This window comes from Populus trichocarpa, chromosome 10 (assembly GCF_000002775.5).
Source record: "Populus trichocarpa isolate Nisqually-1 chromosome 10, P.trichocarpa_v4.1, whole genome shotgun sequence".
In the NCBI taxonomy this organism is placed as follows: Eukaryota; Viridiplantae; Streptophyta; class Magnoliopsida; order Malpighiales; family Salicaceae; genus Populus; species Populus trichocarpa.
This window is the reverse complement of record NC_037294.2, coordinates 18,560,952-18,576,098: the sequence shown is the minus strand read 5'-3', so window position 1 is coordinate 18,576,098 and position 15,147 is coordinate 18,560,952. Positions and strand designations below refer to the sequence as shown.

Sequence of the window (15,147 nt, the reverse complement as noted above, 5' to 3'; positions counted from 1 at the left end):
AAATAAAATGTCGGCAGGGAAATGCATAGCAGGATAGCACACGCTAAAAGCTAATCGACGGTGTTCTCCGAGGAGAGGAGTAAAATGAGCGAATCCTCCACTCTTGGATCTAGAAATATTCGATCTCACCCTTGCTTTTTTCTGTAACAGCTAGTACCATTCAATTATAACAAAAAAGACTTAATTGACACATCAAGGAGCATGCACTGTTTGTAGTTTAAAAACTATGGTACAAACTTTGTACCACCCTGGATTCGCTACATTATTGATGGGACGATTAGTTTTGATGGACGGACCAGATATTTAGCTAGATAACACAGTTGTAATTATTGGCGTGGCTCCCTCATCTCCTCCTTGGTCAGTGCAAAACTTGGTCGTTACGGTGACGATTTCTGCCGAGAAATCAAGTTATACATGAATGGGCCATTACGAAGGATCTCGGAAATGATCCCCCACACTTCAGCGGACATCTCTGCCTCCGGCGCGGCTGTCTTTTATTCTGGAAATTAGAATGTATCAACTATACTGTTCGCAATAAAAAAACGAGTGTATGTCTCCTCCTGTTCATGTCGTATGCACATGGACATGGTCACATCAAAGGTGGGGCTGGTTATTGATTTATCATAGACTCCAATTTCTGTTTCAGTCACCATCAGAATTGGTGTCTTTTCAACTCTATTATGCATCTCTAATTTGTGTATTCTCCCTGACGATAAGCGCATGTGTGTGTAAAATCTCTGCTGCCTAATTAAAGAAGTGAAGGAAAAACTTTTATGTCTGTTGTGAGTTTTAAGAAAACTTAATAATCGATTTCACGGAACGCTGACTGATTAGTAACTGGGAAATGATCTGAAGAGCGAACTAATTAGTACACATCATCACCATCACTTGAATCAAGTTGCGTGAATTTGCATCCTCGTATAATTATCAGCACGTAGCAGTACAGGTGTCAAGAAGCCATAGGATAATCACAACTCGAAAGACCCAGGTGCGATGGACGATGCAGGACAAACATGTTAATCAAACTACATTATCTTAATACAAAGCTAAATTCTGTCTAAAATCCCGCAAATCAAGGTCCTCGTCTGTCTCAAAACAGCTAACCTACCTCAGAACCTACTAATAAATACCTCCATCAAATCCCTTTTGCGTTAATGGATGATGACAAGGTTTGATCTATTTAGAGAGAATGTTTGTTTTAATGTCATTTAATCGTGGGGATTAAGAATGGTTAACTGAAAAAAAGGCAATGAGAAGAGGCAGAATCACATGACATGATTCTCCCCTCAATAACTTCACATAGAACTAAATGAAAAGTTGATGTCGGTACTTGCCCATATGGATCATTATTCTATGGGTTGTCGAGTGGGTGGAGAGCTTACTGCCCCTTCTGGGGACCATGTGGATGAAGATGGTATCATAACCTCATATTTTTAAAATCAAACCCTATAACTGCACCATACTCTCCATTATTCTTGGCCACGTGGCTGATTGATAAGCTTGCATTACATTATCTTCATAGAAGCTTCATTTGTGGGAGCTCACACCCATCTGGGCTAGCTGGATGAGAAGCAGAGTGAACTTAGTTTCTCTGCCGATGATCATTTCAGTTAATAATGGAAACAAAAAGGAAGGGCTTTGGTGGGTTTAGGGCACCCCTCTTTCCACAAAGACAATTAGAGGTAGCCTACAGATGCAGTTGGGTGGAACAATCGGGCAGCGCCAATATATAGACATTCTATATATATCGGCTCTAAACCTTAAATTAACACCCATTACGTACCCTTCTTTGTTCCTTTAAGAAATATTTGTCGCTTTATTTTAAATTTCATAAAATCGAAATATGCACGACCCAGTAGAGTATAGAGTGTCAAATCCAAAAGAGAGAGAGAGCTAGAGAGTCTTAGCTAAGTGGATTATCTGTTTACAGTGACAGAAATCTCTCTTCTTGCTTGTTTAATGGGGTGTCCAATTGTCCACGTGCTTGGAGGAGATTATTGTTGCCAAACGGAAAAGGAACTTGGTAAAGTATGTTGCCGTGCACTATCTAGCTCTCTCTATTTAAACCTTTTCGAAAAAGAAAGAATTAAGCAAAAATAAAAATGAAGGAATGTCTGGGACTTTCTACGAGCAAAAGACAACGAATAAAGAGAAGTGACGGTTGCACGAGGAAACAATTAACGTAGGTATGCGTTGATAATTAGGTGTGATATGTATCGTATGATCTTTTTGCTAGCTCTTAGTTTTGTTTTGTGTTCAGTTATCTTACTTCCCAAAACAATATCAAGTAATAAAAATAAATAAACCATGACATTGGTTAATTAGAGGTTGAAACCATAAAAAAAATAAATTAATCCATCCTTATTAGTCAATAATTTCAATCGTTTATAACTTGTTTAAAATCTAACCATGAAGAAACCTCGTATTGATGTATGAAAGTAGATTTAAAAGTTTGTTTGGAAGTATGGTTACGGTTGTTTTTTAAAGTGTTTTTTATTCTGAAATGTATTAAAAAATATATATTATTTTGTTTTTGAAAAATTATTTTTGAGATCAGCACATCAAAACGATACAAAACATAAAAAAATTAATTTTTAATAAAAAAATTGAATTTTTTAGAAATACAGATTGACCCGCGTTTCCAAATGCTCTCTTACTTATTCTCTCTTCTGGTATTGATATAAAATCTTATTTTTTAGTGGTTATTATCAAATTTCTAGAAGAGTTTTCAACCTTCTTTAAAAAAAATATTATAAAATAAAATTATAAAAATAACCTCAGAAATAGATTTAGGAAATCAATAGCATCCTAATAATAAATTTAGAAAAGCTCGAAGAAAAGGTAAGTTTTTGTTTTAAAGGATGTGACAGTGATGATATTGTTTTTTCTCCGAGCGTCTAATATCTGAATTTTTAAAACCAATTTTAATTTTATAATTTATAGATGTTTTTAACTACTAGATAATCATGAATCCATTATTTTTATTTTTCTCTTTAATTAATTCACGAGAGTCCCGCATACGTTACGGGATGACAAGCCTTAAAAAAAAATTAAAGAAAAAGGAGAGCGACTGTGCATAAAATCCAGATTAAAAACATGGTTTTCTATCATGAGAGAGAAACAATGATGTCTTTGATTTTTTACTGATAAGTTTCTTTCATTGTGTTAAAATTATATGGAGAGAGAGGTGTCCACAAATGTTCTCTTACGCTTGAACAATTCTACAAGTGTGGGCCCAAAAGAAAATTTCCATTTCCATTCCCCAGTACTCTTTGTTTTGATCCATCGTCTTCCTAAACGAGAAAAATATCTTAGAATTCTCCTCCATTTTCTTTGCTCCCATTTCTCCCCCTTCCAAAATACAGAGTGCTCGTAGAAAAGATCAACCTAATCCCAACACATGCAAAAGAAAAGTAATTCCATTTTTACTTAGGAAATGTTTACATAAGATTAAGGCCTCTTTCCTACTCCTACCTTGAAAGGTTTCTAAAAAGAAAGAAAAGCTGTCAGATACGGTAATATCAAAACATATATTTCCTTTCCACGGGCCTCTTAGATTCTTATCTGATACCCTCCCCTCGTGTGCTCTGTCTCCCTTCCATTAATGCTCTACCCACCCTCTCGTTTCTCTCAAAAACAAGTCCTCTCTATATACTTACATGCCCAAACTACTTGTATGAGTACCACGCTAATAGATGCGTTCGCCTTGTCACTAAGATATCCATCACATAGTTAAATACCTCATGGCGGTTATTTCTCTTTATTTGGTTTTCTTTGTGGTTCTCCCGGCGATAGTCCTTATCGCTCACCGGAGTTCGCGGTGCCGACGGCTCCGGTTGCCGCCGGGGAGTTTGGGTCTGCCCTTTGTTGGGGAGACTCTACAGTTGATATCTGCATACAAGACCGAGAACCCTGAACCGTTTATAGATGAGCGGGTGAGCCGGTTCGGTTCGTTGTTTACGACCCATGTTTTCGGTGAACCCACTGTTTTTTCTGTTGATCCGGAAACGAACCGGTTCATCATGCAAAATGAAGGGAAGTTGTTTGAGTGTAGTTACCCGGGTTCGATAAGCAACTTGCTGGGAAAACACTCCTTGTTGTTGATGAAGGGCAGTCTTCACAAAAGAATGCACTCTTTGACCATGAGTTTTGCTAACTCTTCAATCATTAGAGACCATCTTCTGGTTGATATAGACCGGTTGATCCGTCTCAATTTAGATTCCTGGTCTGACCGGGTTCTTCTCATGGAGGAGGCCAAGAAGGTAATAACCTCTGTTTCTTCTAAAGAATCTACTCAGGGTGCATGTTCCTAATGATGCCATTGAGTTGACTCGGTGGTGGATCGTCCGATTTTTACTCGAATGATGTTATTATGATTATTGTTGTTTTTAAGGGTTAGTCTTGTGATTCACGTTATAGGGAATTAAAATGGCGGGTTACAAACACTCCGAGAGCTTGTTAGCACATTGAAATTATATCAGAGTACTTGCAATGTCCCTCTCTAGCTAGCTGGTGTCACATACAAATATGAAGTGTTATTCCTTTACTTATGCTTCTTGTTATTATTAATTTCTTTTTGTTGTCGTGGACTTGTTTTTTTTTTGATGTAATCAGAAGGTTCCCTTGAATTATAAACCGCACAACATTGATTAGCACTATGCTAATCTTATTTGGGTCATGCATGACGTCTAATATTTTCTTCTGGTTTTTTTTTTTGTTGTGATATTTTCAGATTACATTTGAGTTGACAATGAAGCAGCTAATGAGCTTTGATCCATGTGAATGGACCGAGAGTCTAAGAAAAGAGTACGTGCTTGTTATTGAAGGCTTTTTCAGTGTGCCACTACCCATCTTTTCCCCCACTTACCGCAGAGCTATCAAAGTAAAGATTCTCCTGTTTTTCCATTTGATACTTAATTTGGAATCAAATCGCAGTTGTGTAATGAATGGAAAATGGCTTTCTGTTCTTTCCTTGTTCTCATAAGCTATCGCCTGATCAAAACAATCTATTTTGTTGAAAACTTGTAGGCTAGGACTAAGGTGGCAGAGGCTTTGAGCTTGGTAGTGAAGCAAAGGAGGATAGAGAGTGAGTCAGGAGAGAAAAGGAAGGACATGCTGGCAGCTCTTGTAGCTTCAGATGATCATGGCAGCTTCTCGGACGAGGAAATAGTGGATTTCTTGGTAGCTTTGCTTGTCGCAGGCTATGAAACTACATCTACTAGCATGACTCTTGCTGTTAAGTTCCTCACTGAGACACCTCTCGCTTTGGCTCAGATCACGGTAAGTGTTGATTTTTTTCCCCTCCATTCACTCTTTATTATCAATCCTAACTAGCTTAAACCTATTTTCCTCTCTCTCTCTCTCTCTCTCTCTCTCTGTTCCTTCCTCCATTTTTCTTGGGGACCCAAATTCCTATAATCATCTTGTTGGCCCATCGAAACCTCTTTTTTTTTACATGATGTCAATTCTCAACCATTCCCATTGAGTGGTAGGATAAAGAGAGAACAAAAAAGACCAAATGGGTTGTTTCATTGTCTCGCACATCATTTATTTATGCAAAAACTATGTGTAATAGGACCTAAAACCTGCACCACACGAGTTCATAGGTTACGGTGATATGCTTAACCATGTCACCGTTGTGGATAGATAAGGTGTCTGTAGCAATGCAATTGCTACAGCATCATATATATCATTAGATTTGATTTAACTATTTATTAAAATATAATTAATATCAAACGAGATAATACTATAGGTAATATTAGCATTGTAGCAACCCTAGAAAGATTCAATTATATGGCTGGTAAATAACAAGGGCAGATGTTTTTATCAGGCAAAGAGTAAGAGCTGAACTTAAAAAAAAAACTTACGGATACTTCTCTCTACCATTCAGCCTCGCTTGGGCTTTGTTTCTTAGACAAATGTTCGAGGCACGAAAAGGAAAAAAAATTCTAGACTTTTGTCTGAAGGGATTTGTTTTGGTGTTACTTTTTGGAGACGGAAATATACCCCATTTTTCTTCTTCTCACTAAAGTTATACTGTTACGTTCTTATAATGTCGGTCAAAAGTAGAGGCAAAAGTACATGAACGTAAAAGTCAAAGTAGAACCCAGCGTTCGTCTAACCGGACAAAATGATACCCTCCCCCCTAACTGCACGCCTTATATTTATGCTCCCTGCTTGAAACCTGACTCCCTGCTCTGAGTTTTCTTCCCTTTTGACCAATTTGTCTTTCCCGAAATGACCTAAAACACCCTTCTCCAAGGGCTCTCTAAAGCGTGGGGTATTTGGTAACTAGGTAGGCACTTCCACGGCAGGGTGTAGCCCTGGGGGGATCATCGGGAATCGTTCTGCTCTGATTTCAAGAAAAAAAAAAAAAGAGCAACCAATCGGTGGTGGTGTCCTATACATGTTGCTCTACAGGCTACCCCTTGTCTTGCAAACTTGATTCCTAGGATTTCTCTGTTCCCTTGGTGGGTTCGATGTGATGGCTAAATCACAGCCGTTGGATTGTCTTTGAAGCAGTGTGGTCTGGGACCAGATAGGTTTGCAGGGCTCGTGAGGATACCCACATGATTATGGTCCCTTGTCGCGGGGTCCTCCCGTTCATGTTACTTGCAACTTTTTGGTTCAACTGTATTAAATTGGGCTCATAAAAGTTTTTGAGCAATTTGGATAAGACTTGCCTGTAGCTTAAGGCGCCCACACAAGCCCATGGGCCACACTTAAATAATTCTTTTTGTCGTTAATGTTATTACTGTGTTTGATGCGGCAGGAGGAGCATGAACAGATTAGAGCAAAGAAGGGTGAGGGGGAAGCTCTTGAGTGGAGTGATTACAAGTCAATGACCTTCACTCAATGCGTAAGATACATTTATATGACTAATTAGACTCGCTAGTAGGACTTTAGGGACTTGATTTTCATGTAGCTTTCCTTAAACTCCATTTTCACCTTTTTATACTATTTTTTCAGGTTGTTAATGAGACGCTGAGAATCGCGAACATTATAGGTGGGATATTTAGACGAACGATGACAGATATCAATGTAAAAGGTAGGAAAATTGTTTGATGCTTAATAGGTGGCTCTGCTGAAGAAGGACATGTTTATCTTTATAATATCTTTTATCAACTTATAATATCTCTACCCTTTAATCTTTCCAGGCTATACAATTCCTAAAGGATGGAAGGTTTTTGCATCCTTTCGTGGTGTGCATTTAGACCACGAATACTTTAAAGATGCTCGGACTTTCAATCCATGGAGATGGCAGGTAATTATCTTTTGCTGGCTCGGGTGTCCCTCGTCTTGATTACTTCAAATAATCACTAATGAGCGTCTTCGAAAAAATTAAAACTGAACAGAACAACTCGGGGGCAACATGCCCAGCAAATGTGTTCACTCCATTTGGAGGAGGGCAACGGCTATGCCCAGGATATGAGCTTGCTAGAGTAGAACTCTCTGTTTTCCTTCACCACCTAGTCACCCGTTTCAGGTATCTCCTACAATCGGGGTGTCGATCTTCCCCTTGCACACGTGTTGTGCCTATAAATATACTTGGCAATGCACATGCTGATTTGAAACTAATTTTTGTCTGTGATCTTGTATTTCGCACCAGTTGGACTCCAGCTGGAGAAGATAAGCTGGTTTTCTTTCCAACTACACGGACACAGAAGCGATATCCCATCAATGTGCAGCGTCGAGATCGTGTCCAAGCCATGTAAATTATTAATTAGAGCAAAAGAGAGAGCATAGTGGGAGAGATGTAATCCTTTTAGTGTTGGATCCAATAAAAGCTAAAAGTAACAAGATAAAAGCAGATGTTAAGTTCTGGATTATTGAGTATTCCATTAGTAGAGGTTGTGGGCGGGTGATGATATCCACCCTCCTCCCTGTTATAACCACGCCCCCACTAACTCACTTTTCTTATAAACCGACGAATACACCCTTGAATCAAACCCTTCTCTCAGTCTAACTCTATCGATCAGACTATTCCTCTCTCTTCCCTTCTAACCCACACCACCCTAAGGCCTAACCATCACTATTCTCTGCGTCAGTAAGAGTTTTCTTATTTGCATGCAGCAACCCGCAAGCGATTACATCTATTGTTTTAGCTTAGGCACAGAGATCTTTCCTTGCAATACACGAAGTGGCATTAAAAAGAGTAAAACTTGTTTTTACAGTTTTCTAAAGAAACATCATGCTCTAGAATTCGCCGTCTCTCTTTCTTCTGGACTTAGGAATCGTGGTGAAACTAAAATCCTAGAGCATTAAGAGGTCTTGGGCAAGATTTTAAAGTCAGATGCCATGGTAATCAACATCTCAACGTTACTGTTTCCTGGAAGGCAATGCTTGCAAGGTGTAACTGAAGCTACAATGGGACGGGGCCGTTTTTGGGTTTGGTGGTGGTCTGGACTTTAGAAGGGAAAAAGAGGAGAGACTAAACAGATTTAGAGGACAAAGTTTTTTCTTCTATTTTTTTCCTGAAAAAAAAGAGACCTATCAGAGAGGAGGGGGGACACTAGTATTTGTTGAGTTACAAGCTCGTCGGTGAGACGGTATACTTGTCAGCTTGTAAGAGAAGAGGGGTGTGGTTATCACCTGCTGTAGCGGGCATCATTGAAGCGTGCAACAATCATTCTCTTCTCACGAGGCAGTATAAAAAAGGAAAGAGTTTTCGGCTCCCTGGCCACGTGGGGACCTAAATCATCAAATGCAAACCTGTTGCAATCACTCACTTATTTGCAGCAGGTCAAGTTAAAATAAAAAATTATCTGATTACAAAAACATATAGACTTCACCTTCACCTGGAGCCTAAAGTAAAATAAAATAGAAATTGGATTGTTCAAGCAAATATTATTTAAATTTACTTATCATCGATTCGGTCAACGTACAAAATAAGATTAAAGCCTACTAAATCTAATGATCGAACAAGTTAAGCAGTTTTTAGAGGTAACTTTTTCTCCTCGAGGCCATCAAGTAATGATTTCACTCCATGTTGGGCCCAAATAATGGAACTCAATCATCTACTCACTGGCTGGCGGAAAACGAGTCTATTGGCAGAAAATATTATTCGACTTGAACGAGGACAATGGGCAAACGATACGATTACTTTAGGCTGAATACGAGGAACCCATCGAGAAAATCCTATGATTTTTGGCATAACCAGGTACAGCTAAATTCAATTCATAGATAGAAGTACAAGGTTCCCTCCACATTGCCATCAACGTGAGTTTCATCAGTCTCAAATTAGAACCAGAATAACTTTGATGGGCAGTTAAAGATTTGTGTCTTGTTTGCTTAACCACCGTGGAAAACAACATACAATCACACAGACATCTTATAACTACATTTAAAGTGACATGTAAACAGTATCAGTATCATGAAATGTCATAAAATCAAGTTGTGTTTCTTCTCAAACACAAGAAGTCAAAAGTTGAAATTACTTTTCCTGCATGCATCATAGAGCTCAATCATATGTACAAACTAAAACTTCATCACAGAGCAGTCAAGTGAACATGGAAACATTGATAATACTAGCACAAAGAAGGCCCTGACCTGAATATGATTTACTGTAGAATGCAAAAGCTCTTTGACCAAAGCATCTGTCCATTAAGTGTGCTAAAAAAAGATGGCCAACTTTAGTTTGTGTACCCATGTCTCCAGTATAAATTTGAAAGCCCCTAATAGCAATGGAATACGTCTTGCATTGTGGACCTAAAACTAGTATCGTTGCTCCAATACCCAAGACAGAACCAAAACGGAGTGGGCTTCATATGAGGCTGTGGAATCCATCATCTACTGCTTTCCTGATTTTTTAACGCGGATTCAACAAGCTTAACTTTCTTTGTATTCTCACTATTGACAAGGGAGAGTTTTGTAATTGAGGATTTCAGCTGCGATATCTGGGCATCTAGGACATTGTTCCTTCCCACTATTTTCCTTTGCTGATTTGGTACATCACCTTTCAAAGATTGTGTGAACCTTCCCAGCCTTGCTCTTAGTGTGTCAATGGAAGCACGCAAAGCATCCAATTCAACTCTGGTAAATTGGTCTGCAGAATAACCAAACAATACAGAAAAGTTTGTAAGGTCGTGGCTAGCCTTTCTACAACCAAAAGACAAAAAAGTGAACTGACTTCAAAATCCTATAAGAACTGTCGTGTGATAAAGGTAAAGGAAAAGCATTTGACCACAGAAAGGAAATTTTTTATTTCCTTCATGAAATGGTAATGGATGAGCAAAATCAGAAATATGTACAGAAATTTGCATAATTTCATTAAAATAATTGCTGTAAGCATAAAATTGATTACCAAGCTCGGACTTGAATTCACGTTCTGCTTTAGACAAAGGCTTCTTATGAGCTCCAGGCAAGTTCCTCAGGCAATGCAAGCGCTGTTCCAGAAGATTGTGTCTGTGCATTGCATGATTAGTCCTGTTCACCAATCCTGACTGCTTATTCACCACTTTTGAAAGCTTCTCCTGAGCCTCGCCTAATCGAGCATGCTGATCATCAATGATCCTCTTCAACTGGGGGCCATGATGCTTGAGTTCAAAGTAGACCTGAAGTCATGAAGGATAACATCTTCATACAACTGATTAAAAACCCAGTGCTGATCTGACAGCAGCATCTTAATAAAGCTTAGTCAAATGTCTAGCCTATATACCTCTAAGTAGTTCAAATATAAGCAAACTGAAAAGTCGCTTAATTGCCAAAGGCCCAGAAAATAATCATTATAATAATGATTGCACTCCTGAAAACTTAAATGATAAACCTTGGCAGCATGCCAGCAGAAAGAATCATTGGATCTCCAGTGCACATGGCCCTTTATAGACAGCAATTCAGAATGCAAAACGATATAGATATCCTAAAAGTAGTTTTTCTCCCGAAACAAAAACTACTATATACCTATGGGTCAACCCCTAATATTTTTGCTCACCAGACAAGGCTTTTAACCTCAACTTTTTCAACTATAACTTGCCTAATAGTTTGCTATTGATGGTTGTAAATGACAATAAATTCCATTTCAAACTAGAATGAGCAGATGGTTCAGAGAGAAGAGGCAGCAACCAAAGAGATCTAATCGAGTGAAAGGTAGTAGTAACCTGTATATCCCATAGGGGATTCTCACCTTATGTGCATACTCAACATAGTTTTCATGGAAAAGGTTCAAGTACTGGTGAAGAGTTGACCGCCCTTCAATAGAATCAGCAGCAACAGATCGAAGATTTGGTGAACCCTGAGGAACAAGAACCACCTTAGGACCACTAAGTAGTTCTTTGCTTATGATGTCTGGAGGATTTCTATTTGTCCATTCTTCAGAACTTGCAGATTCCTTCTCCATATCAACATGTACAGGCACCAATAAATTTAATGTTTTCATTTCTAGCACAACACATTCTTTGTTGGAGGTAATCACTGCAATCCATGAGTACCCAAATGAATCTGACAACGCTATAAAGCCATATAGGGGAGAAGGCGTGGAGTTCTCCACCTGGCATGTGCTAAGGACAGGATGCACTGAGGGAGACCGGACTGTCTCATCCTTGCCACTGGACTGACTGGTAAATGGAAGAAAATGCAAAACAATTGAATCTATCCCTCCATCATGAACAGAATAGATTCTTTCAGGCATAAGGGGATCAGCAAACATTGAAATATGAGACCCGCTTTCTGTTTTCCTTGGTAAGGCCAAATCCACAATTGCAAGTCTCAACAAAGGTGGTGGATGACCTAACCAGACAGTATAATCATGCGGTTGATCAAGCTTCACAACAGGAAGCTCACCCGAGATTGATTCACAAAGCATTGCAAGACCAAGAATATGGTTGTGGGAATTAAGACGAAGACGAGGTGGACTACCAACTGTCCAGACTGGCTGGATTTCATCGGATAGGGCATCTATTTGCAATTGCCCACCACTCCAGGCAGTCACCAGAATTGAGTCTTTGCTGGCTAAATCATAAAGAAAACTGACTGCATGACCTTCGCATTCTGCACCCCTAACTGCTAAGTCTTCATCTTCCACACCATGACATACTTTGCGTAAAGGGCCCTGGAACACCAAAACAAACTTGTTAGTTTCTTGAAGATGTTACAGTAACAGTACAAGTTCCAAGCAAAGACTTGACATCTTCACAGAAAAATTGTAACATGTTCAGCCAGAATGAAGATGCTACTTGATGTGGCATATGCAGAGATGAATTCTCACATGAAAAGCAATATAATGTTCGTATGTTTAACATTAATTGATTAAGAAAGCATTCTGGTGAAACACTAGCAGATAGGAAATTCCTAAATTTTCCTATTAGTTGGCTGTCTGGAAGAAATCCAGTTTACAGGAGTACTTTGGATGTTCTAAAAATCTATACAACAGGCAATGTATGGGATATGTAATGTAAGAAATAGAATGAATATTACCTGCAAACAAAGTGATGCATCAAATACAGCATAAGGGTGAGCTTTTAGTGTTGATAGTTCCCCCTCCTTTGATTCATGGGCTAACTCAGGAAATGTAGCTTCCAGCCAAAAGATTGCCAGATTTGAGTTGTTAACAGCAACTGGATTTGCTGATTTCAGTCCAAACATTTCAGCATCACTATATATCTCCAAAACAGATTCCCATTTGTAGACACTGCTCCAAAAAAAAGCACTCAATTTTAGTTAACATCAAATTAAAAATCATCTTGATATACGGAAGCAGTTTAATATATACTCTTTGATGTATAATAGAAAATCTATACATGCCATGGCTATATCATACCACAAGTACATGTAAGAACAGTAAGAAAAAAATATCAAAATAACTAATCAAACAATGTGAAGCATAGGAAAGAATAAATGTGTAGATCTTCATGGTCATTTTTCGAGCATGTGGCTTCGTAAAATAATGAGAATTGAAAGGACTACAGTGCCGACCTATCATGGTATCCAAAGAAAAATTCGAGCAGGTTATAAGATATCAGGTAAAAGAAATACCTTTTGAATGGAACAATTGGGCAAAGGATGTAAACTGAACCATCGCTGAATAACACGAAAACCTGCAGAATGGACATAAATGGAGGAATAAACAAGAGATGGAACTACTGCATGGCGTAAAATACCAGTCTTCAAACCTAAACATGAAACATCATGAAAGATGCGATATCACACAAAAGTTGCTATTTTCAAAGGTAACTACCATGGTAATCAAAATATATCACATAGAAAGCATCACAGAACAGAATTAAGACTACTAGCAATACTATAATTAGGCACATGCATTAACCCCCAACTGAACTTACACTAAACCTGTCCCACAAGTGGTCGCCCCCAAAAGAAAAATCAACTGGACAGATTGATGCAGCATTCCTGGATCTACCTGGTTCAACAGGCTGTAGATAATATTCCTGCTCTGGCTGCAGGACATCTGAGGACAAATCAAACAGTCTAGCCAAAGAAAACATATGAAAAAAAATTAAAAACAACACAACACAAGTCCTATTAAAACATAAAGGCAAGAAAAGGCATGGTTGACAATAATATTCATACTTTTAACATCAATTGAAATAATTTAACTTAATCATGAAATTCAGCATGTATTTACACTTTAACTAACAAATAACAATACTTCAATCCTAAACCGAAACACTCAACATTATATGATTTGAAACAGAAATTCGTGATACCTGAAAACCGAATCAGAAGAAAGAATTCCTAAATGCGTATCACTGTAAGGATGCCACGAAACTTTTCGCATGTGTATTACATTTCTCTCATTAAAATAAATTTGCGAACCAATGGAAACAGTCCTGTACACCAACGAAATTCTAGTCATTAACAAAAAAACTTGAAAATTAAATTTAAATTCAAAAAATCAAATTCTACAAACGTACCTGCAAATGATGGAGTCATCTTTACTAGAAGAGCGTCCATAAAGGTACATAACACATAAACCATAGGCACCGGAAAGAAGCAAAGCAGAGCCATTTCTATTGATAGAAATTTTGTTAACCTCAAAATTAATCTCCACATCTGTTTGTAATACCTAATTACAAACACGTATATATATAAGAAAACAGCAATTACACACTTTAAAATTGGATAGGCTATCACGGTCAAAATTAGGCTAACTATTGAAGCGAGTAAAGTATAATTACCTTAGAGGGAGAAGCAGCGAGGACAGAAGAAGGGTCGGGATCGCCGAGGCCAATTGAAATTCGATGGAGGCAGCGGAGGTTTGAATCCCAGTAATATAATCTAGAAGCGCCATCCCAAGCTAGTAGATTGGATGGTGGTTGCGGTGCAGCGTCACCTTCGAGTGAGGTGGAGGCGGAGGAAGTGAAGAGCGGGTGGTTTTGGAGTGGGACCCATAGGATATCTTCTTTGGGAGTAAGAGATTTTCGAGAAGAAGAGTCTGGGTCTGGTTCTGTCAACTCGAAGTTGAATCTCATTTTGTTTCAGTTGCTCACTACTCACTACTGTAGGCTGCGGTCTCTTCTTGTGTTTCACGTTTCCTTGCTTTTGCTGGTGAGGACTGAGGACTGAGGAGAGAGCGATATGGAGCTGGCGGAAGCAACCCTGTCTCTAGTTTGGGAAAGATGAAATGCCAAACGATGCCGCTTCATGGAGGAGGTTTTTCTGTATTTTTTTCCTGCCTCCTTACGGACTAAGGAGACTGTAGGACTAAAAAGAAACATAATATATGGGCTTAGCCCATAAATGGCCCATCATGCATAGGAAGAGGTCCAGAAGGACCAAGAAAATGAGAAACAGCTGCGATCAAATTTTATCTTTGATTAACGTGTAATTTATTCCGAATAGATTGCATATTGAAGGTGGTTGGTTGTGGTTTTTTAAAATATATTTTATTTAGAGATATATTAAAATAATATTTTATTATATTTTTTAAAATTTATTTATATTTGTATATTGAAATAATATAAATAAATTAAAATTTTAAAAATTCCAGTTGAAATTCTGTCCTTAACCAGAAAATCAAAATTAATAATGTTCATGCAAGTCCCCTTGTATCGGGAATGGTAATCTTCTTCAAATTATCGCGAAATGAGAAGGATAAATTATTTGTATTTCCGAGTGATAGCATCGAAGAGGAACCAAAAAGGAACAGGAATCTCTTTTGCATAATCTGTTGAAGATTTTTTATTTTTTACTTTA

The 15,147-nt window shown here is 38.3% G+C and overlaps 2 protein-coding genes across 2 annotated transcripts; one reads left to right on the top strand and one right to left on the bottom strand.

The window, feature by feature from the left end:
* The first annotated feature begins 3,198 nt into the window (after nucleotides 1-3,198).
* LOC7474440 (cytochrome P450 90A1) lies at nucleotides 3,199-7,829 on the top strand. Its single transcript, XM_006378602.3, has 8 exons — nucleotides 3,199-4,262; nucleotides 4,733-4,882; nucleotides 5,029-5,280; nucleotides 6,773-6,859; nucleotides 6,970-7,048; nucleotides 7,158-7,264; nucleotides 7,356-7,486; nucleotides 7,610-7,829. Exons 1-8 carry the CDS (start codon nucleotides 3,744-3,746, stop codon nucleotides 7,713-7,715), a joined length of 1,431 nt encoding a protein of 476 aa, XP_006378664.1. The 5' UTR covers nucleotides 3,199-3,743; the 3' UTR covers nucleotides 7,716-7,829.
* A 1,527-nt stretch (nucleotides 7,830-9,356) lies between these two features.
* On the bottom strand, nucleotides 9,357-14,645 carry LOC18102695 (nuclear pore complex protein NUP88). The gene is made up of 9 exons (XM_006378600.3): nucleotides 14,130-14,645; nucleotides 13,866-14,017; nucleotides 13,659-13,781; nucleotides 13,275-13,419; nucleotides 12,970-13,031; nucleotides 12,412-12,625; nucleotides 11,123-12,046; nucleotides 10,304-10,553; nucleotides 9,357-10,045 (listed from the first exon to the last, which is right to left on the bottom strand). The coding sequence occupies exons 1-9, from the start codon at nucleotides 14,421-14,423 to the stop codon at nucleotides 9,786-9,788; spliced, it is 2,424 nt and encodes an 807-aa protein (XP_006378662.1). The 5' UTR covers nucleotides 14,424-14,645; the 3' UTR covers nucleotides 9,357-9,785.
* Nucleotides 14,646-15,147: the final 502 nt, after the last annotated feature.